The sequence below is a fragment of the Canis aureus genome, chromosome 26 (genome assembly GCF_053574225.1).
Source record: "Canis aureus isolate CA01 chromosome 26, VMU_Caureus_v.1.0, whole genome shotgun sequence".
In the NCBI taxonomy this organism is placed as follows: Eukaryota; Metazoa; Chordata; class Mammalia; order Carnivora; family Canidae; genus Canis; species Canis aureus.
The window spans coordinates 9,196,101-9,217,983 of record NC_135636.1 but is presented as its reverse complement, the minus strand read 5'-3'; the positions used below and the strand labels follow the sequence as shown (position 1 = coordinate 9,217,983).

Genomic DNA, 21,883 nt, shown 5'->3' with positions numbered 1-21,883 from the left:
ACAGGCTGGACCAGCATTCCATCATTGTTATAATTACAAAGAATTTCAGTATGTGGCCCAGGAAGATGGTGGGAGGCATTTCACTTACTCTGCCTGCACTCTTCTCAGCCACCCTGCAAAGCTGGCATTCACACGCTCATTTTACAGATGATGGAAATGAGGTTCTGAGAGAGGAAAGGATAACCCATGAGTAGTTATATATATAGGTGGGATCCGAATCCACACCTGATTCTCTACACTGGGCCCTTTTGCAAAATCTAAGCTACAGCCCAAGGACAATGTGAGGTTCCTAAAGATGGTAACCATCCACTCCCACCTTGACTAAGAAATGCCTCTAGTTCTTTGGATTTGGGTGTCAAGAAGTACACCCAGATGAAAGGCAGCTGGGATGACATCAGCTTTGCCATTAGCTCTTCAGGAGGCTCTAGCAGCCCTACCTTGTTTTATAGATGAGGAAACTGAGGCCAAGAAGCACTGAGAATAGTCTTCTAGTCCAGCGTGCCACACTGTGTCTATAGACTCCTGTCTTGGACAGCTGCAGCTATTCTGAAAACCCATTTCTCAAGTGTATTTGGGGCCTCAGAGTCTGTGCCCACTAGGTAGAGGGTTTGCTTGGCCTCAAGGAAGTGAGCTCAGCTGCTGCTGGCAGCCCTTTTCTTGACCTGTTGGGCCAGGTGGACAAGACAGACATACTCTCTTCCCAGTCTGCATCCAAGGTCTGCTTCCTTTAGTGTTCTGACACTTATTGGATACCTGCTGTGTGCACTGACAATACCCTGAGTTTAGCCTGGAGGGAGCAATGAAGAGGAATTGCAGGACATTTTTCAGATGGCCAAAAAACATGCAGGCAGTTTCTTGATGTACCTGTGACTCTGTCTGGGGCCTTCCCTGGTCCCACGAACACACTGACTTGGCCAGTGCAGATCTGAGAACTGCTAAGGGTCAGCCCTAGGTTTAGGACAGCCTTCAACAGTGATGGATGAGCATATGTACACAATACAGAAACATATTCTACACCATCTCTCAGAGAGGCCCCAGCAAGTCTGAGCATACTGTATCAGCCCTTTCCTGGTTTGTCTCCCTCCTCTCCTGTAGTAGGATCACTTCCCGCATAAACTGCTGGCATTCAGATCTCTGTCTCAAGGTCTGCTCTTGAAGGATCCAACCTCACACATAGGCTTGTAGAACCTATGAAGGAAGGCTTATTGCATGAAGGGCAAGAAGAGAGGGCCTCCAGCTCAAGTTTTAAAAATCTTTTGTGACTTCCATCAAAAGGTGATGAACCTATAGGAGGAAAATAAAATGTACGCATCCCTCTTTGCAAATTGTGCGTTAAGTCTTTGAAATTATTGTTATAATTTCATCACCAGCCTGATACATGTTTTCACAGGGGACCTGTGATGAATAAGTGGCCAGAATGGGATCCACATCAGAAGCTTCCTGGGGAATACTTAACTTGGTCATTCTTTCCACATTGCTGGAAACCACCAAATAAGAATCTTGTTGTTCTTAAAGCATATTGATTTGAGAACATTTAGCTGACTCTCCTCTGCCTATCCCACCAACCTCCAACACACCTACCCCATATCACAGCCACTGAGCAGCCACATTCAGTTTCATGAGGAAGTCCGCCAGGGGCCTGCTTGGCCAGGACTTATGACAGCGCCTTAGCCCTTCCTGAGCCAGCACTGGGCTCTGCAGGTCCCACCTCATCCAAAGGCATAGCCTCCAGCACAGTCTTCTCTAAGAACTCCAGCCAGGTCCCAGGGTTGGCTGGGCATCAAGACCTCTGCCAAGACCCTTCCCCAACCAAACCACGAAGCCTAGTGGGTCCGCTTATTCACGGTCATTACACTCATCCACTTGGCTGTTGAGTGTCAGGTGGATTTAAAATCAAAATGCCTGGATTCAGAACATAATGTATCACTTACTGACATAGTACCCTTGATTGAATCATTACACTGTGGGCCCTGTGTCACTTCACAGATGAAGCCACAGAGAAGGAGGGAGGATGGAGCCGGCACAAAGTGGACACCTTGCAGATGCAGAGTGGTGGGGTTGCTGTACCATGGACTCTACTCCCTTCACACACTACCCTCCCATATTTGCTCAAAACCACATTATTCCTCATGTAGGAATAATTCCTCATGTAGTCAGCTCCCACTTCCATACCCACCTCTACTCCTCATTGATGACAAGTGGTCCCCACGTGCTTGCTTTGCGTGGCACTCATCACAGGGTGGCTTCAGTTTCTCAAGAGTGATGGCTGTTATGATCCATACATGAACTTAACATACTAGTCCTGCCTCTGATTCTCTAGGGGTAGGAGGGCAATAGGAGGGTCACATTTAAACCTTGAACTGGCCAGTGTGGAAACGCTGTACAGCAGCTACACAGAGAAATGTAAAGGAAAAAAAAACAGCCTACCTTTTCACTCTGGTTCATGGGGCAGAACATAGATCTAATCAGATCTCCTATCTGGAAGAAGTCCCAAGAAGAAAGAGACCACCTAGCAGAGTAAGATTGATAGATGCCAGGAGCTGGGCAAGCAGCAGTGAGGGGCGTTCCCAGGCCTGCATCTGCTCTGTGCATGCCCCTCCTCTGCAGCTCTCCAGCTGGGGATCTTCCGGTATGAAATCTATTCCTCTGTTCCTTGGGTTCTTGTCTACAAAATGGGAACGAAAGCTTTCTGTGAGGACAAAATAGTGGGTGTGAAGGGCAAGGCACGGTACCTGCCAGGAGCAGGTGCTCAGTGAATGCGTCATCTTGCACAGGTTTGTCATTGGCCATCAGTCCATCAGAGCCTTCACCAGCCAGCCCATCCCAAGCCCCACCTCCCTGGGCACTGAAAAGGAATGTCAGAAAGGAGAAAGTTGCAAAGATGTGGATGGTGGTGGTGGTTTTTTCAGAATCAAGGACTGGGACACATGGTCTGGGCAAGTCCAGGTGAATGCAGGAACCAGTCGGGCCTGAAAAATCTCCAGCCCACCCTGCAGAATCTTTCCTTTCCTTGCCTTTGCCCTCCCATAAGGGTGGCCCATGGAGACCTTCAATGTCCTGGGTTTGGAAAGTGGACAGAAAGGGGCATTTCTCATTGTATCCATACTGAATAACTTGGGGAGGGGAAAACAATGTGAGAGCCATGGGATGGTTATTTGGACAAAAATTTAATCAGGTAAGTTCAAAGATAAGTTCAAAGGAGAAAGTATGAGAAAGCATGTCCTAAGAGTGTAAGATATCCCATGTGCACAGGGAGAGCCAGGAGGTGGGGAGGGGAGGACAGACAAGGCATGACTAGGGACTGTAAAGGCTAGGTCTCTCCAGGTCCAGCCTGCTGTGGGCCCTGTTGCCAGCAGGGAAGTTTCAAGGAGGAAGTAGAAGGCTGGAGGGCTTCCTCTGGCTCTGCTCATGGGACAAGAGTACTGCAGCCAGAACATGAGGCTTGTAGAGGGAAGATGCTAGAATGGAGACACCTCAGTAAAGTGGCTAGAATCCATGCAGTGCTTGTTCTCTGAACTCTTGTCCCTCCTGGTAATTTCCAGACTATAGTGTCATTTGATCTTCCAAGTGAAATCCTCCAGGCTTGCTCTCATTTTTCCCATCTGTTGATTAGGAAGACTCAGTGTAGCCTGTCTGGAACAACTCTAGCTTGGAAAGCCACTTAGAGGGATCGTGACATCCCTGTCTTTCCTTATCTCCCCCATTTCATCAGATGAGGGATCAGACAGAACTAGAAAGCATGGTGACACTAGTGACATGCACAGGTGATTTGTGCCTAATATGCTAGGTGTATACTCTGGCCACCTCACCACCACCACTTCCACAATCCAGTGTGGCCCTGGAAGCAGAGAGCAGAACTTTTTCAAAGAATAGTTAAAGGCTTGTGTCTTGGGCAAATCCTGTGGCCAACAAGCTGCAAAGCAGAGGCATGTTCTGTGCCGTCTTTCTGGGTATGCAGCAGGACTGGGCCCCAGGTGTCCTGAGCCATCACCCACTCACCTGTTAATGTCACCATCTTTGACTCTCTTCCCTCCCCGGCCTCCTCCCCTTCCTCACTCATGGTGTGTACAGGAATCACCTCCAAATAAACTATGTACCCCCAAATCCTTGGCTGAGGGTCTACTTTGGGGAGAAACCCAAAGCAAGACAAGTGGCAAGCAGATGTCATCTTGTACATCCTCCCCATTGGCTGGTGCTGGTTGTCCCGCTTGTGAGCTGGAGGAGGACAGAGAGCTCAAGGAGCTCTGAGACAAAGGCTGCTTTCATCAGCTGGCCACATTTGTTGAAGATGAGGCCAAGGGTAGGGTAGTCTGCACAGCTTCCCACAGAGCCTGGTCTGATGCGTCTTCCAGAGAGGAGAGCCATGGGTCCCACAGAAGGCCTTATGAAGGCCCTGGCCATGAAGCTGATTGGATTTTATGAGAGGCAGAGAGAGACCATTTGGGGATGGGGGATATCCCAGGCTAGTGGTATAATCTGTCAGATAGAGATATAAAAAGAAAGTAAATACAGGTTTCGCTCAAGGAGTGGCAAATGATCCTGTCTGGCAAGAATATGAGAGCACATGTAACAATGCTGACTGTCAAATTTCCAGCAGTGAGAACACAGTAACTGCTCAGTTAGTAATTGAGTGACTGAGTACATGCAAAGCATAAAAGGGCAGAAGAAGAGAAGTTCTGGTGGGGAACAGGCAGGACCAGCTTGGCTCTGCCAGTGTCCAGACTGGAGCTTTTATCTCATAGCAGGGAAGGTTTTGAGAGCAAGGAGAGGGGCACGAGCAGCTCTGCACTTAATAACCCAGTTCAGTGGTGGCAAATGTGGGTCAAGTTCCAAAAGGGAATGAGGGGCAGCCTGGGTGGCTCAGTGGTTTAGCGCTGCCTGCGGCCCGGGGTGTGATCCTGGAGACCCTGGATCGAGTCCCATGTCGGGCTCCCTGCATGGAGCCTGCTTCTCCCTCTGCCTGTGTCTCTGCCTCTCTCTCTCTGTGCCTCTATGAATAAATAAATAAATAAATAAATAAATAAATAAATAAATAAATAAATCTTCACAAAGGGAATGAAAGAGCAGGAGGGTATTATACCATTCCAAAGCCTAGGCCCCAAGCCAACGCAGTCCTGGTGGGAAGAATATAAGGGCTAATTTAGAGCAGGGGCCTTAACCCTGTGTGTGTCAGGGACCCCCTTGGTAATGAATGAAGCCTACAGACCTCTGCTTAGAAAAACATTTCTTGATGCAGGTGATAAAATATACTAGCATACAAACAGGAAACTGATCATATTGAAATGAAGTTGTCAGAATATTAGAAAATAAACTTCCATGCAGTTGGTTCATGTAGTTCTTCACTGACACTTTAAAGCACAAGGGGTGATCTGAACCCGCCCCCTCCCCCATGTCGAAGTAGTGAGTGAGAGCTGCCGTGAGTGTAACAGTAGAATGTATCATGAGAACACCTGTTGGAGGAAGAGTCCCCGGTGCTTCTCACACTCCTGTGGTTTGTTGCCTATCTTCTTACCTGGAGGAACCACTAAATTCCAGTTAGAGATATGTAAACATAAAGATGGTAAATTTTTTCTCATCCAAGTGCAAGGATTCTGTATTAAAATGAGGACTGAGGACACCGTCCCAGACCTCCAGCCCTGAAAATATTGTCATTTCTTCTGAGCTGCTGTTCTCTCTCCATTCTTCAGCCCTGCATGAATTCCCCAATGACATCTTCACCAATGAAGATCGAAGACAGGGGGCGGTGGTTCTCCACGTGCTCTGCGTAAGTACCCCTCTCGGGGCTCTGCCTGAAGGGTCCAGAGGGAGGCCTGGCCAGTGGTGGGTGATCAGTGAGGTGCACACCGGGCATGGGTGCCCTGAGCCCTGTGAAGGACAGTCTCCAGATGTGCCCTCTGGAGAAGGCCGCAGGTTCCTGAGCTGGAAGACCTGTACACCTGTACGTATTCTTCCCTTCATTTCAGAGCCCAAACCCTGGGCTCCACGGTCAGACTTGCTCTCTTCTCCAGTGCCACTCTCTTGGGGAATCCTTTCCTAACCAGCCTCTCTAAAATGTCATCACCTTTCCCCTTACTGGGCTTTGTTTTTCTCCATGCCATTGATCGCTATCTGACATAATATGCTCTCATTGTTTGTTTATTGTCCATCAACCTCACTCACACAGAAGCCTCAGGAGAACTGGGACTTTGTTTTGCATATGGCTTCTTTCCCAGACCTGTCTGTGGCATGGGGTAGAGACAAAGTATTTGTTAAATGAATGGATTTCATGTTGTGGCATGAAATGATGCAGTGTCTGACCTATAGATGCAACCAACAGAAGTTTGTTCTGGTTTTTTTTTTTTTTTAAGATTTTATTTATTTATTCATGAGAGAAACACAGAGAGAGAGGCAGATTCACAGGCAGATGGAGAAACAGTGTCCCCACGGGGAGCCCAATACAGGACTCGATCCCAGGATCCTGGGATCACGCCCTGAGCTGAGGGCAGATGCTCAACCACTGAGCCACCTAGGTGTAGCTGCTCTGGTTCTTAATGTCCACCACTGCCCTAGTGCTTCCTCAGCAGACCCAGTGGATGGAAGAACTTCAGTTTTCCTTGTCCCTGTTCAGAGAGTTTGTGGAGGGTGCATGTATGAAAATCTATCTAAGGAGTGGCCACAGGATCAGAGAGACCCAGGCCAAATTCTGGACTAGGTACATCACTATGCTTTCCTGTCTCTATGGTATTCACCCTCCCCCAGAATGCTCTTAATTCCATTTTGGTTATTTATTGCTGTGAGACAAATTCTCCAAATTTAGTGATATAATCAATAACCACTCCATGTTGCTCATGGGTTCCATGAGTCAGGAGTTCAGAAAGGTCACGGAGGGAATGCCATGCCATAGGACCTGGACGTAGGAGGGAGTGATTCAGACAGCAGGCAGTGACACCAGCCCCTGGGGCCAGAGATTCTCCATTCTCACGTCTGCTGTCTGGGCGAGTGTGAACAAAGAACCAGCTCAACGAGGACTGTTGGCCGGAGAACCTCTGTGTGGCCTCTCTGTCATGGTTCTGTGTGGCAGCCTAGGGCTTGGAGAAGGATACTAGGTGAACAAGGAGAAAGCACTGTGGCCTGTAGTGCCTTGGCCTCGGAAGTCACACACGTCATTACCACCAGATTGCATTATAGTCACAAACCCACCCTGACTCAGACAAGGGACAAAGACCTTACTTTTCAGTCCATACCCAGAGAGGGCTGATGGGCACACCCTGGTCTCTGGAGGCAGACCTAATGGGTTTGAGCCCGGTTCCACTCTACTTGTTCTGTCTGTGGCTTCTGACAAGATGTTTAGCCTCCCTGGACAGAGTAGCTGCCCTAAGCCTGACTTCCTTTACAGTAGAAGCAGTCAGCTCTTCAGCTCTTTCTCTGCTTGTCCCAACCCCTCAGAACCCTGCCCTTGAAGAGAAGGCATGAGAAATCTTTCTTTTTTAGCAAAGACATTCTCTGAAAACCTCACATAAAATGGACTCTGCTATCCTCCCTGCCCTTAAGGAGAGTCACACAATTTTTTTAAAGATTTTATTTATTTATTCATGAGAGACACAGAGAGACAGAGAGAGAGGCAGAGACAAAGGCAGAGGGAGAAGCAGGGTCCCTGCAGAGAGCCTGATGTGGGCCTCGATCCCGAGACCCCAGGATCACACCCTGAGCCAAAGGCAGATACTCAACCACTGAGCCACCCAGGTGCCCCACATGCAGAACAGTTAATGTAGATGCCAGCTACTGCTGCTGGCACTAAGGAGGCTCCCCTGTCTCCGGGCTGAGGAGACCCAGTCATTGAGCTGGACCCAGAAGTTCCCTGTAGCCATTAGCACCCGGAGGCCTTTGTCAGCTGAGACAGGAGATTTCTACTCCCGACACAAACAGCCTGAGCTTCCATCCTTCCAAGGTGGAGTTGTCACCTGCAGCAGGTAAGGCCCCTATTCCCACTTCCCCTGGTGCATCCTCCAAATCCAACAGAAGGCAGAGCACAGTGCATTTGCTTTGGCACCTCGTGAGCCAAGAGTGTCCATAAGGACTCCGGTCTCCATGATAATACAGTTCTCAGGGGAGGGACATGAAGGCAAAGCAGACAGAGACAGGTAAATCCCCCTTAGATGCTCCCTTGTGAGAGTGCACACGAGCCAGCAGGTTAGCACTTTGTCATCACTAGTATCTAATACCACAGGGAGCTCCAGCCCTGGGCCCTGCATTGTAAAAATCACAGACACAAGGAGTCCAGGGACCAACGTCAGCATCTGCCCCTTTAAGACCACGCTCTTGGCACATGGACGTTTGCAATTCTCTGTTCAAATGGCCTATGCCTGTATGGGCCTCCTCCTTAGATCTGCCTCTTGGAGGGAGGAGCTTGAACTGGCTGCCTGGGGCATATACATACACACATGTGGTGCGGGGTGGAGCCGACCTGAGATGGGGAGGGGGCACCTCTTATGTGGCAGAGGCATAGGGCAGGATGGGCCTGCTGGTGCCCTCCCCAAGGTCAAGGGCCAAATCTTGTGTTATCCTGCCCACAGGGATATAAGGACAGAAACCTCATGAGGAAGCCTTTTTGTACAGTGTCTGGCATGTTGAACAACAAAGTTTGCACAGTTTAGTGCAAGAATGAGAGGCTCTTTTTATCCCCTTCATGTAACATGAAGCTCTTAGGAAGTTCAGGAACTGTTAGATGAACATCCCTGGATGTCGGAAGAAGCACTGCTAGGGCCAACCTGTGGCGTTTTGGGGGCCAGATGAATGCATGAGTCAAAGCTGCAGGGAGCTTAGTGTAGATGCCCCACTCTTAGCCATCTGGAAAGCATTTCTGAGCTCCTGCATACAGCTGTGCTGGGATGGACCCCTCCAGAAGCCCAAGATAGAGCCTCACCCTGCACCGGCCCACAGCCTTATGGGGAAACCCACTTATGGACAGCTCCTGCCACATGCTAAGTGCTGGCCATGATCTGTGCCATGCTGCGGGAGAGCAAAGGCCACTTCCAGCATTGGGAGGTGCAGTTGGTTGGATCTTCTCCAAAGATGGGAGAGAAAGAACTCTAGGCAGGAAAGGGAAACCCATGATCAAAGATCCATAGACTCAAGAGTGCAGGACATCTGGGAAGGTGGGAGGCAGGCCTTACCTGGGAAGCACCATGAGGTGACTCAGCTGCTGAGTTGGAAGTGGGGGTAAACAGATTCCTGATCTCGCCATCCCTCCTTGCCTACAGAGTAGGGACGGGCATGGCCAGAGAGAACCCAGCATGGTCTATGCTCTAGTCAGGTGATGAAGAGCCAGGCAGGCCACAGAAAAAGGCTCAGGGTCATTGGGCAGAAGTCTCAGAGTCCCAGTACCCCAAGAACACCCCAGGCCTGGGAAAAGGGATCGAGAAGCAGGTAGAGGGTACTGAATGACATCTAGCTGCCTCTGGGCCCCTGAAGAGCAGGGTCTGCCCATCCATGGAGGTGAAGACTTCAGAGGTGTGTCCTATCACCCCAGTGTGTCCCAGGAAGAGGACCATGGGGCTGTCCTTTCACTGGGACTCACTGACAGCCATTTCAGATCTACGCTGGGAAACCCCGTCCTTTCACATCTCACTCTGAAACCTGATTAACATCACATTTGCCCTCAAACTCCAACTTCTCCATTCCAGACTGGCCCCAAGGGTTTTCTTTTCCTGTGGGGCTCCGTAAAGCTCATGGCCTTCAGCCCTGGTTGGCCCTTGTTCTGTGGACACGGATGGTTCTGAGGGATGCCACAAAACTGTCTTTTAAGTCTTAGCCATCACAACTTGTTTCTCTTTCTCCTTTACTTTCAGTCAAATACTTTCCTCTTGTGTGTGAGCTTCGTGAAAATCAAATAGCCATTTCTGGCTAAACTTTCCAAATGCTGTAGCTTGAATTTTCCCTTGGATCTTTCTGGTTTTGTAAATTTCAGAAACCCTAAATTCTGTGATTGCCCTAAAAAATATTTCTATTCCTTCTGACTATTCTTCATGTTGGGTTCCTTACTAGTGTGGAAATCCATCATTGGTATAACTTCATCAACAGTAAATATCACCAAGAAAATACACTTGTCTTAGAACCTGCTTTGTAGCCAAATTATTATAATGCTTAGACCCTAAAAGCAGTATCCTCTGTCTGTGAGGAGATTTACAACCTATAAACTCATGGAGGCTGCCCTAAATAGAGAGAGAAGCCTGTGAATAATTGTGGATTTAGGAATATCTTGTGAAATTTGCTAATTATCCCACTGGGAGATAGTTGAATCTTTGAGATTATAAACCAAGCTACACATTTTCTCATCTAGTAAAAGAAACTTTAAATAATCAATATTTGAAATTCATTCTCAATATGGGTCTGTCCTTCAGAAGTCCACTTCCATTGCAGAAATAAATACTGTCTGTGTACCTTGTCAGCTTTCAAAAATATTCTTTCTAAGCTTCAAGCCTTCTTTTCCTATTTTTAATGTAGTTCCCCTCTTCCAGCAGACAGATATTTCTACATGTGTGTGCATGGAGGTGGTATAAAGGATCACACTCCTGAAAATGAAGCGATAGCCCTTTCGAAGACAAATTCCTGCTAAGTGAGTCTGGCTGGAAGAGGGGCTCCTTAACTGGTCCAGCAGCTTAGACCCATCCATGGACCAGCCAGGAAATAAATAGCAATGAGAATGATTCTCATGTCCATCTTTGTATTCTAAAACCTGGGTATGGGATGCCTGGGTGGCTCAGCGGTTAAGTGTCTGCCTTCAGCTCAGGGTATTATCCTAGAGTCCCGGGAGCCTACTTATCCCTCTGCCCATGTCTCTGCCTCTCTCTGTGTGTGTCTCTCATGAATAAATAAGTAAAATCTTTTTAAAAATTAAAAATAAAACCTGGAGTGTTTTTTATTTTGTGTTTGGAGAAGACCCTCGGGAAACTTGGGCGTCAACTGTGCATGCAGAAGGGACTTCTCCATCGCGAGCATTAGGGCAGCACCATGGAAGCCACACCAGGCTTCCCAAGGCAGCGAAAAGAATGCACGGGCCACTGGGGGCAGGTCCCTGGCATTCTACCTTAGGCCCACTCTGTCCAGTGGTGGAGACTCCCTTTTCCACATAGCCATCTTCACTACATGCTAATATCCAGTGCCATTTTAGGGGCTTAGGTGTATTCACAGGAGGTGGGCTCTATATGAGGTGGGGCACTTCAGAATTACAGGCAGGATTTTTTTTCTTTTTTTTTTAAATAATAAATTTATTTTTTATCAGTGTTCAATTTGCCAACATACAGAATAACACCCAGTGCTCATCCCATCAAGTGCCCCCCTCAGTGCCCGTCACCCATTCACCCCCACCCCCCGCTCTCCTCCCCTTCCACCACCCCTAGTTCATTTCCCAGAGTTAGGAGTCTTTATGTTCTGTCTCCCTTTCTGATATTTCCCACACAGGCAGGATTTTTGTGCTCGTTGATCAAGCCAGGGCTCCCCCACATGTGGAGGTTCTCCAGGAATGGCAGCAAGGGCCATCCCTGTGGCGTCTCTGTAGGATGGTATCTGGGGCTGGATCCCAAGTGTGGGGATCTTCCCAAACCCCCAGCTCCTGTCCATATTTCTTTCCTCCTCTTCTAGCCAATGGACTTTTTAATCTGGTCTAGGAATTTAGGGAACCTGGCTCTGTGAGCCGGAATCCAGATTCCATCTTACTCCCAGATCCGCCTGCTTTTTAAACTCAAAGAATTTGCTAATTTCTGTCTTATGGTTCCATTGAGACCTGCTTGTTCTCCAAAGCTGCAAAGCAAACCAGTTGGCATCAGAGGAAGGCCCTTGGAATACAGGTGCTGCAAAGTGAGGGAGATGTGAGGAAAGGGAGCTAATCAAATACGAGGCTCCTTCTGGAATTGTGTTCTTTCTAGGTGGTTCCCTATTGCCTCAATGTTGCTGTGTTCCCAGGGCTCCCAGCAGGCAGAGCACCTAAGTGACCTGGATGTGTCCATCCCATTCCCCCTTTCCACCTCATCTCTGTTCCATGCTGGCACCTCTACTCTGCTTGCTCCTTGCCTGTACTGTTCACTCTTTCTTAATTCCCAGCCCCGGAGTTGGCTCATTTCTTCCTCTGACCATGGATCACCAGCCAGCCAATGGGTTGCCCTCCCCTGGGTCAGGTCTTAACCAAGTCAGCCTGATTGAAGCACAGGCCTCCCTTAGCAGGTGCAGAGGGAGAGGCAGCTCCTTCAGGAGGAGTCTGGGCTCTGGGATCCCAACCCCAAACCAACCCCCTCCACCCAGAACGAAAAGTGAATGCGGACTTATTTGGATGTGTTCTTAGAGTGTCTGGGTGGGGGGGAACCCACATTCCAGGTGGGAAGGGCTCCCTTATGCCTCTGAGCATTCTGTTCCCCTTTCAGTCCTGGAGGAGAAAGCTGCCTGGAAGGGGTCTCACCCAAGGATGTCATTTCCTTGTGGCCTGAGCTGCTTCCAGTTCTCTATGCTATTTAATTTTAATATCTGGAGTAGTTTATCTGGATGTGCTCCTCTCCCTGGGGCCCAGATTGCTTTTGTTAAGAGCCAAGGAATAAACTCTTTGCTGCAACAGCCAGTTATTAGGGGGCAGAAAGGCCAGGCTACCAGCAGGAGGTGGAGGGGGGCTCCTACCTCTGCCCTCCCCTCACACCAGCCTTGGGAAGAGGCAGCTTTGCATGTCAAAGCTCACAGTCCACCTCCACCCCAGGGTGATCTTTGTCTCTCCAAGTCTGTTCCTTTGCATTTTAGGCTCTGAAACAACTCAACTTTTGTCCACTAGCCCTGTCTAATAGAACTTTCCGTGCTGGTGGAAATGCTTTCTGCCTGCATGGTCCAGGAGGGCAGCTGCTGGCCTGTGTGGGGCTGCTGAGCACTCAAAGTGCAGTCAGTGAGATTTAGGAGCAGATTCTTTATTTTCATTTCATGTTAATTAACATAAATTTAAATAGCCACTTGTGGCAGGGAGCTGCCCTAGAAGGCCTTTAGATAGCGTCTGATTTAGCACCTTTCTCTTCCTTTCTTTTTATTTATTTATTTTTTATAATAAATTTATTTTTTATTGGTGTTCAATTTGCCAACATACAGAATAACACCCAGTGCTCAACCTGTCAAGTGCCCCCCTCAGTGCCCATCACCCATTCAACCCCACACCCTGCCCTCCTCCCCTTCCACCACCCCTAGTTCGTTTCCCAGAGTTAGGAGTCTTTATGTTCTGTCTCCCTTTCTGATATTTCCCACTCATTTCTTCTCCCTTCCCTTATATTCCCTTTCACTATTATTTATATTCCCCAAATGAATGAGAACATACAGTTTGTCCTTCTCCGGTTGACTTACTTCACTCAGCATAATACCCACCAGTTCCATCCACCTTGAAGCAAATGGTGGGTATTTGTCGTTTCTAATGGCTGAGGAATATTCCATTGTATACATAAACCACATCTTCTTTATCCATTCATCTTTCGATGGACACCGAGGATCCTTCCTCAGTTTGGCTATTGTGGACATTGCTGCTAGAAACATCGGGGTGCAGGTGTCCCGGCATTTCATTGCATCTGTATCTTTGGGGTAAATCCCCAACAATGCAATTGCTGGGTCGTAGGGCAGGTCTATTTTTAACTCTTTGAGGAACCTCCACACAGTTTTCCAGAGTGGCTGCACCAGTTCACATTCCCACCAACAGTGCAGGAGGGTTCCCCTTTCTCCACATCCTCTCCAACATTTGTGGTTTCCTGCCTTGTTAATTTTCCCCATTCTCACTGGTGTGAGGTGGGATCTCATTGTGGTTTTGATTTGTATTTCCCTGATGGCAAATGATGCGGAGCATTTTCTCATGTGCGTGTTGGCCATGTCTAGGTCTTCCTCTGTGAGATTTCTGTTCATGTCTTTTGCCCATTTCATGATTGGATTGTTGTTTCTTTGCTGTTGAGTTTAATAAGTTCTTTATAGATCTTGGAAACTAGCCCTTTATCTGATACGTCATTTGCAAATATCTTTTTCCTTTCTTTTTATGTTGTCAGCTTGAAATCAAGAAGCAGAGACAGTAAGAAAGAGGTGCTGCTCCCTCACTCCATCCTCTTTTTTTTTTTCTTTTTGTAGTGATCCTTTCTTTCTTTCTTTCTTTTTTTTTTTTTGGTATATATATATTTTTTTAATTTCTTTTTATTGGAGTTCAATTTGCCAACATATAGCATAACACCCAGTGCTCATCCCATCAAGTGCCTCCCTCAGTGCCCGTCACCCAGTCACCCCAACCCCCCCCCCCACTTCCCTTTCCACCACCCTTTGTTCGTTTCCCAGAGTTAGGAGTCTCTCATGTTCTGTCTCCCTCACTGATATTTTCACTCATTTTCTCTCACTCCATCCTCTTAAGAGCTAGCCTGAGTTTAGGAGTTCAAAAAAACGGGATGCAGAGAAGGCATTGCCAGGGTCCAGCGGGATGTTTGATGAGGAGGAAGGACACCCAGATTAGGAATGAGGACATTCGTGTATCACCCACAAGCTCAGCACTTTGGAGCAAGTCATAGAACTTCCAACCTCACTTTCCACATCTGTAGAGTGGAAGTGCATAGTTGGTGCTCAGTAAATGGTAGGGTTTTCATCTTCACCTTCTCCCCATCCCACACCCCTCTAAGGGCAGTTCACCTGTGATTAACCTGTTATAAACAACTGTCATGAGACCAGAGCCAGACCCATTGGGAGACAGCCCTGTCCTTGTGAGCAGCCAGACGGGCGGTGTCAGGGAGGCTTCTCTGCAGCTGATGTTTGGCCAGGCCCTGATATCTGGGAGAGAGGCTGCTGTGGGGGTTTTGAAATTTAAAGGAACCTATATGATCTGGTCAGCAAGGTCCCAGCTGCAGTTCACTCACTGGGCAGACATGTTTAGTTAAAGGATTTCACCCTGGAAGAAAGAAATTATTAGAAGAGCTTGTGGAATTTGCTGTTTACTCTTAGAAAAGTGCTGAGCATGTCCTTAATTTGTCAATGTCAACACAAAGCTAAAACTGGCATCCAGAGAGGATTATTAGCACAAAGAGTAAATTATTATGTCTCAATAGATCATCAGTTATCCCCTCCCGTCCTCACTCCTGGGATGCACTTCAGAAGGCCCAGGTTGAACCATGAGATCCCTTGGGCTCCCTGGGAGATGGACTTCCTCAGGACCCCTGGGCTGGATACAAAGCACAAAGATGGGTTAGAGCACGCTCTTGGAATGAATTCTATCCGCATTCCAGTCCTGGTTCTTCATTTATTAGCTCATAGCCATGGGCAAGCTGCTGTGCCTTGCCAAGCCTCAGTTTCCCTCATCTCTCCCTGGAGGTGAATACAGCACCCACCTCATCAAGTTGCTCCAAGGAATACAGGAAGGCAGGATGCCAAGCTCCCACAGAGTGTCTGGCACTGTGTAGATCCTACCCCACTTCTGGCCCGTTAGTCCTCGCAACTTGCATGTGCCCAGCCACCTCCCAACTTCCAAGCCCCGGGCTTTTTCTGGACCCCAGAGCCCCTTCTACCAGAATGCAGGACAGCCCAGAGGTAGCCCTCAGATGGAGTGGGCTTGGTGGGTGAAGCTCTACATTCCCTCATGCCTCACTGGGGCTAAGTGAAACCCGTGTCCTGCGTGGTCTACCAGAATTGCTGGAGCAGGAAGAAGCTCTAGGTGGCCAGCAGTGCCATGCTGAATGACACCTGGATTAGCTGCCCAGTGTTCCCCAGCTCCTTTTCCTGCTTGTCTGCTGCTGCCTTCTGGGAACCGCCGCTTCCAGATGAAACTTGCACTGGGATCCTGGGATCCAGTTCTGCTTCTGGGGCACTGGTGGAATGGATACAGTCTACCCTTCCTGTTCAGGAAATGAGGTCCCTCTCTACAATTGGAATTGCAGAACTCAGAGACTCTGGTCCCTTTGAGCCACCCACAGACCAAGGGGTGACATGACTTCATCTCCTATCCCTGTGGTTCATGTCATATAGAAAGAGCTGGGGAATGAGCTTTGGAGCAGGCAATATGAACTTGGCCCCGATGAAGAGCCCCAGGCAGTGAGCTTGCACACGACTTAAACACCTAATGTTTACCCATGGAGGCTGGACACCTACAGCCTGCTGTATGCTCCTCTTCCTCTTATTTATCTATTATTTGCTTCACTCATTCCCACTGTCTCTATTTTTATCATTGATTTTGTTACGTGGCAAGTAAATTTTATTTATGTGTTCCTCTTAGATGATTTTGCCAGCCGTCACAAGTTGTACACAGTGGCTACGTGTTGACTATTTGAAATTTTGTAGTAGTTTTTCCTTTGAAAAGTGTAAATAGCAGAGCAAAGTAAACAACGAGGTACTGCAATTTGGTTGTATCTTGTGTCCTGGTTTGGAGAACTAGCATTTAACAAATATTCAACAAGTCATTCTGGATACAAATGGTCAATTAAGGGCTCTAATTTATCAGAAAATACTCTGTGTATCTTCAGTGCTGATGCCCAGTGGTGTGGATCTTTGTCAGTAGTTTCCTGATAAGTCTGTTCTCTGGAGAACTTCAGTATAAGATCCACTGTTTATCATGCTTTGAGCCAACAGAATAAGTGCTCTCTGGAGGGAACTTTGTTTTTTATTTCCTCCATCTATCATTCCTCCCACCCTGACCCTGCCTCCGGTATGATGTAGAGACTCCAGATGGGAGTTCCAAGTTTAACCAGAAAACCTGACCCTAGAGCCTAGAAGCTTCTGAAGCCTGTTCCACAGTCTGAGGAGCCAGTTTCCAACCCAGATCTATACCAGAGGAGCTCCTGTGGCCAAGACGTGAGTCTCAGGCAGGGATCCCCCCAAAAAGTTGACCCTGAGAGAAGGAGTCCAGGACAGGTGCTTCCTTTGAGGGATGATGCTGGGAAGCATCGTGTAGAGGAGGTGGGGGAGAGAGGTGAGGCCAATTATACAACATGGTCACGGTGCCTGGAGGATAACCCCGGGGGGCTGGCGGAGCCTGGTGAACCTGCCCCTCCGATTACTCTAACTGAGGTGTGGGGATCTTGTGGGGACCCTGCACTTCCATGGGAGCTGAGCTGCTCCAAAGCCCTGATCAGTAGATGGCAGCTGTATGGTTGGTGTGCCAGAACCACGAGTGCCAAGGACCAGGGCAGGCACCAACAGTGTCTGCCGTGACACAAACCAGCCAGGCTGCCCCAAGTAGGAGCGGACTTGCACCTGTGCCCACATCCTGACCTAATCCTGCAGATCCCAGCCAGCAGCCTTCCCTGCTTTGTCTCCCCAGCAACACCTTCAGAGTCAGATGCCAGCAGGCGTCCTCTGCATGAGTTCACCTGGGCGGGAACTCCTGAGGCCAGTTGTTTGGCAGACTGTCCTGGAGCTCTCCATGGGCTATGCAAACCCACTTGGGTTGATAGGGAGCCGAGCAAGCTGTTGTTGCTCTCACTGAGTGAACTGTGTGGAGTGTTCTGGTGTCTCCACAGCAAGACCTGGCCGCACTCTCCTCAGGTGGGCAATGTCATTCTCCCTTCCCCCACATGGCTCCTGTCTTGTCCTAGAGCATTTAGTCCTTTCCACGCATTCCCTCCAGCACTGTGGAGTTAACTTGAACTTAAACTTGACTTTGAACTTGACCAAATTCTGTTAGTTCTGCCATTTCTGAAAATTCGTGCGATGGTTAAGAGGGCAAGCCCTGACTCTGCCACAGACTACCTGCATGGCTGTTATGACTCAGAGAGCCTCAGTTTCCTTATTTGTATATGCAAATGAATCTAACAGCTTAGAAGTCCTACTGCAAGGTAAGAGGAAGCAGGTAACATGCTTGGTCCAGGGCCTCAGGTGTAATAGGAACAAGAAAACGATAGCTATCACGTTACTTTCATTGTTCTACCTTGGATCAGTCTTTGGTCCCCTCTTGTCTGGATGGTGGCCCTCAGAATGATCTTCCTGGCTTCAGACTATTTCCTTTCTATCAAAATTCAGCACTACGCACACTATGCACACCAGATCACCGTCTTGAGTGCAATGTCTTGGTCACGCTCAGAACTCTTCCCCCGGTCAAATCCCCCACCAGCAAAGGGCTAAGCAGGCTTGGAAGGGAGGGGATTGAGTGTCAGAGTCAGACCAACTGGGTTCAGATGCCAGCCTCACCGCTCTTTTTAGGTACATTAATAGCCTTGGGCAAGTTAACTTCCTTCTCTGTGCCTTAGTTTTCCATAGCACAAGGATAACTACCAGCTTCTGAGATGCTATCTTAGTGCTTAGAGCACAACCTGGCACTTAGGAAGTGCTCATAATTATTAGTCATTGTCCTTATTGTTATTTCAGAGTCTCCCCACCATCCCTGTGTCAACCACTTTCAGTCTTTTTTCTTCTGTATACTGGCATATTATAGCTTGGCAAGAGTGGATTCTTCACTGCCCAAGTAATCCCAGGAGCCTTTATGCCCCTGGTTCCTGGCCAGCTCCCCATCATTTTTAGTCTCCTTGTAATTCTCCTATGGGCTCCAGCTGTATGTCATCTCCTTGCAGCTTTCTCTACTTCCCATAAGGAGATGGGGACTTCACATTGGCTCAGATCTGCCTCCTAGGCAGCCCTCTATTAGTAACGTGCATCTTACCTCTCCCGCTTTTCCCATATGAGTGTTAGCGAGCTGGGACCATGCTCTACTCATCTTTACATTCCCATAGCACCCAGCATGGTGCCTTGCATGCAGGAGTTGCTCACTGAAAGTGTGTAAGTAAATGAGTGTGTAAGTGAATGAGTGAGTGGAATGGGCTTAGTATCTTAGCTCACTACGCTGTTAAGAGTTAAGTAATGGCAATAATATGATGCTTTCAAAGGCTCTGGGGTTCATTAATCCTGGGTTAAATTAGATGGTCTTTTGAAGATAGATCTTCATTGAGAGAAGTGTACTGAGTTAAACACTCAGGACACGGTAGTATCCAAGGCAGGAATGAGTAAGTTAAGACAAGAACTGAGAGGCTTCCTACTTCAGTGGCATGCCTTTTTCTCCAGATGTCCATGCTGCCCAGGTAGCTTGCACATTACAAAGATCAGTGACAGCAGAGACCTTCCCCCACAGAGATGTGTCTATTTCACAGTGAGTCAAAGTCGTTTCTGAATATTTGCACAAAGACATAGCAACCAAACAAACATCATCGTTAATGATAATCACAATGTTCTCTAACTCTGTTAAGCTAAATTCTTTCTCTCAAGATTTGTCCTTGATCTACTGGCCATTATTTCAGCAACCAAAGGCAGTGCCCACAAGTGAAAGGCACTCAAACATGTTATCAGTTAAGAATGAGCAGAGGTGGGCTTTGGGAATGCGGCTTTGGTTTCCTAAGCCCATTCAGCTTGGCGGACCTAGTGATGAGAAAGGCCTGTTTGCCCCAGACACCAGGATTCCACTGGGAACTCTCCCTTTCCCTGAGATCCCAGGGAACTTCTTGGTCTCTTCAAAGGCTCCTGAAGATTTTCTGGAACTGTTCCCATTGCTGCTGGTACTCTCTTTTCTTATGCTTTGAGGACCCCCAAAGATAACTTGCCCTTCCTGTGCTTACTAGCTGTTTCACTGGGGAATTTGAAGCCAGTTACCCTGGTTCAGAGGACATTTGAAATAAACTGTCTACCATCAATTCTCCCACTCACAGTAAACCAGGCCCAACATGGCACCATTTACCCAACTCTTCACCCTCGTAAAGGTATGGGTCCTTGACAACCTACGGCACTCTCTTCAAGGGTTTTATTTCCTAAGGTTCTCTTCACATTTCTCCCATCAATTCTAGGAACGGTTTGAAAATAAATTTCTTAGGGACATGCTTTTTCACCTATAAATCTCAAAGCAAGCATGCAAATTAGGTCCAAATGTGGCCCTCATTCGTGGGCCTTTGGTTGGAATGCTTTTCATTGATTCTCCTGATGTATCCTTAGCTCCTTGCCAGTGAGTAGATTCCAGATGTACTCATGGAATCTGTCCTGTCAGCTATTTCATTGGTGCTCTGATGGTTCTGGTCTTATGCACAAAGGTAGAAGCCTAAGGATCTATTTTTTCCCTTCCTAAAGTTATGAGAACTGTCTTTTCCTTTGTGCTGGGGACTGCAGGGATTAAGGCAGACATGTATTTTTGGCAGTTAGTGTAACACTTTTCAGCATCTGAAGCTGTGATGTGACCAGCAATTTTGGCATTTGCTGAGCCCTCTCATCCTCTCCTGGACACAGGCCCAAGTTCATTTGACTTCATCACTTTTTTTGGTTTTACAGAGTTGGCTTGAGGCAAGATCCATTACTCTCCTCAGTAGAGGGCAGGGCCTGGAGAGTGATTTATCCCCAGGCTATTAGGCATCAAAATGGACATTTTCAACACACAGATACATATCTATGAATTTTGTTACCCTTTTTAGAAAGACAATTGGAAATATTTTTTAACGTATTAGGCACAAATACTTAAAGTGGGATTCTGGAGAAAAGAAGGTTGTGTGTGTGTGCTTGTAATATCTCCCTTGGCAACTCATCATGGGTTGACATGAAGTGAGAATATAGTTTGAATTGGAGCTATGAATTTCTAAGAGACAGCTGCTTTCCACTCTCCCCTGTAACTGATTTACCACTTAGTTTGGCCACCTCAGCAGTTGTCACCACCATCCACTCCCCCTGTTGCTCAGGCTGGACTCAAGAATCAGTGTTGATTCCTGTCCTACCCCCACACCATCAACAAGTCCTGGCCATTCCATCTTCAACCTGTATCTCCATCCCATCCCTTCTCTCCACCTCCTCTGGAGTGGCTGTCATCCAGGCTACCATCCATCATCTCTCACCTGGGCCAGGATCTCCCCCTCAGGTACACATTGGTGTCTTTTAAAAACATACATGGGGATCAGAAGTGCACTTTTTGGCCTTTCGGACCTCTCCAAAATCTTCACCGTACCCGAAGCACACTTCAACCCCACATATCTGCCTCCTATTCCTCAAACGTTTCAAGTTCATCAAACCCCCTGATTGTACTTGGACCCTCTGTGCTACTGTCTCATGCAGATAGTCACCCACATCTCAATCCTGGCTCGCTTGTGAATATTCACTGATGACCAGCTGCCTGAACATTCTGCTACACTTTTTGCTCTGGTGGCAAAAGTTTTCTATACCAAAAATGGCAAAAAAAAAAAAATTTAAAAAAAAAAAGGGAATTGTCTTGTCTCCCTTCTTATAATAAATAAACAAGTCATCTCAGAGAGAAATCTATTCAAACTAGAAAGAGCTCAGCATGACTGAAGAGATAATTTACCATGTCATTCCTTATCAAATTAGCTGGCCCTCTTTTAAAAAAAAAAAAAAAAAACTCTTGGAAAGGACGGGAAATGCTTTTCTGTGAATGTATTCATATAACATGATTTAGTGATGGGGTTGGCATGGAAAAGCGGCATGGAAAGGGAAGGGAGGAGAGTGTCCTGCACTGTAAGGCATGGAAATACTTCAGTATTTCCCCACTGTGATATTTCTAATAACAAGATGCAAAGAAATCCTCCTCACTGGGTGTCAATAAGTTAGTCCATGCTCCTTTGGATGTCTTCAAATCCGTTGCATGCCAGGGGTTCTCTCTGTCTTTAGGATAATTGGGTGTTGACAGTGGGACATGGGGAGCCATTCACCAAAGGAGGGAGGGTATGGCTGAGCGAGGATGTCAGTATCTTAAGATTGTTGAGTTCCATGATGGTTCAGTGGTGGGGGGCCTTCTGTCTAGAACTACCAGTGACCAGCTCTGTGAATTTGAGTAAGTCACTTGCCCTTTGGGATCTTGACTTCTTCAACTTTATTTATTTATTTACTTTTTGCTTCTTCAACTTTAAATGAGAAAAATATTCTCAAGGTCCAGTCTGATTCCCAAATCCACCCTTCCCCC

General features: G+C 47.6%; 1 protein-coding gene across 2 annotated transcripts in view; it reads left to right on the top strand.

The window, feature by feature from the left end:
• The window catches only part of SLC24A3 (solute carrier family 24 member 3), a 481,089-nt gene that overhangs the window by 283,472 nt on the left and 175,734 nt on the right, over nt 1–21,883 (top strand). For both annotated transcript variants that reach the window (XM_077872013.1, XM_077872012.1), the window contains exon 3: nt 5,688–5,764. In XM_077872013.1, the coding sequence (XP_077728139.1) occupies nt 5,688–5,764 (77 nt within the window). The remainder of the gene's footprint in view (nt 1–5,687; nt 5,765–21,883) is intronic.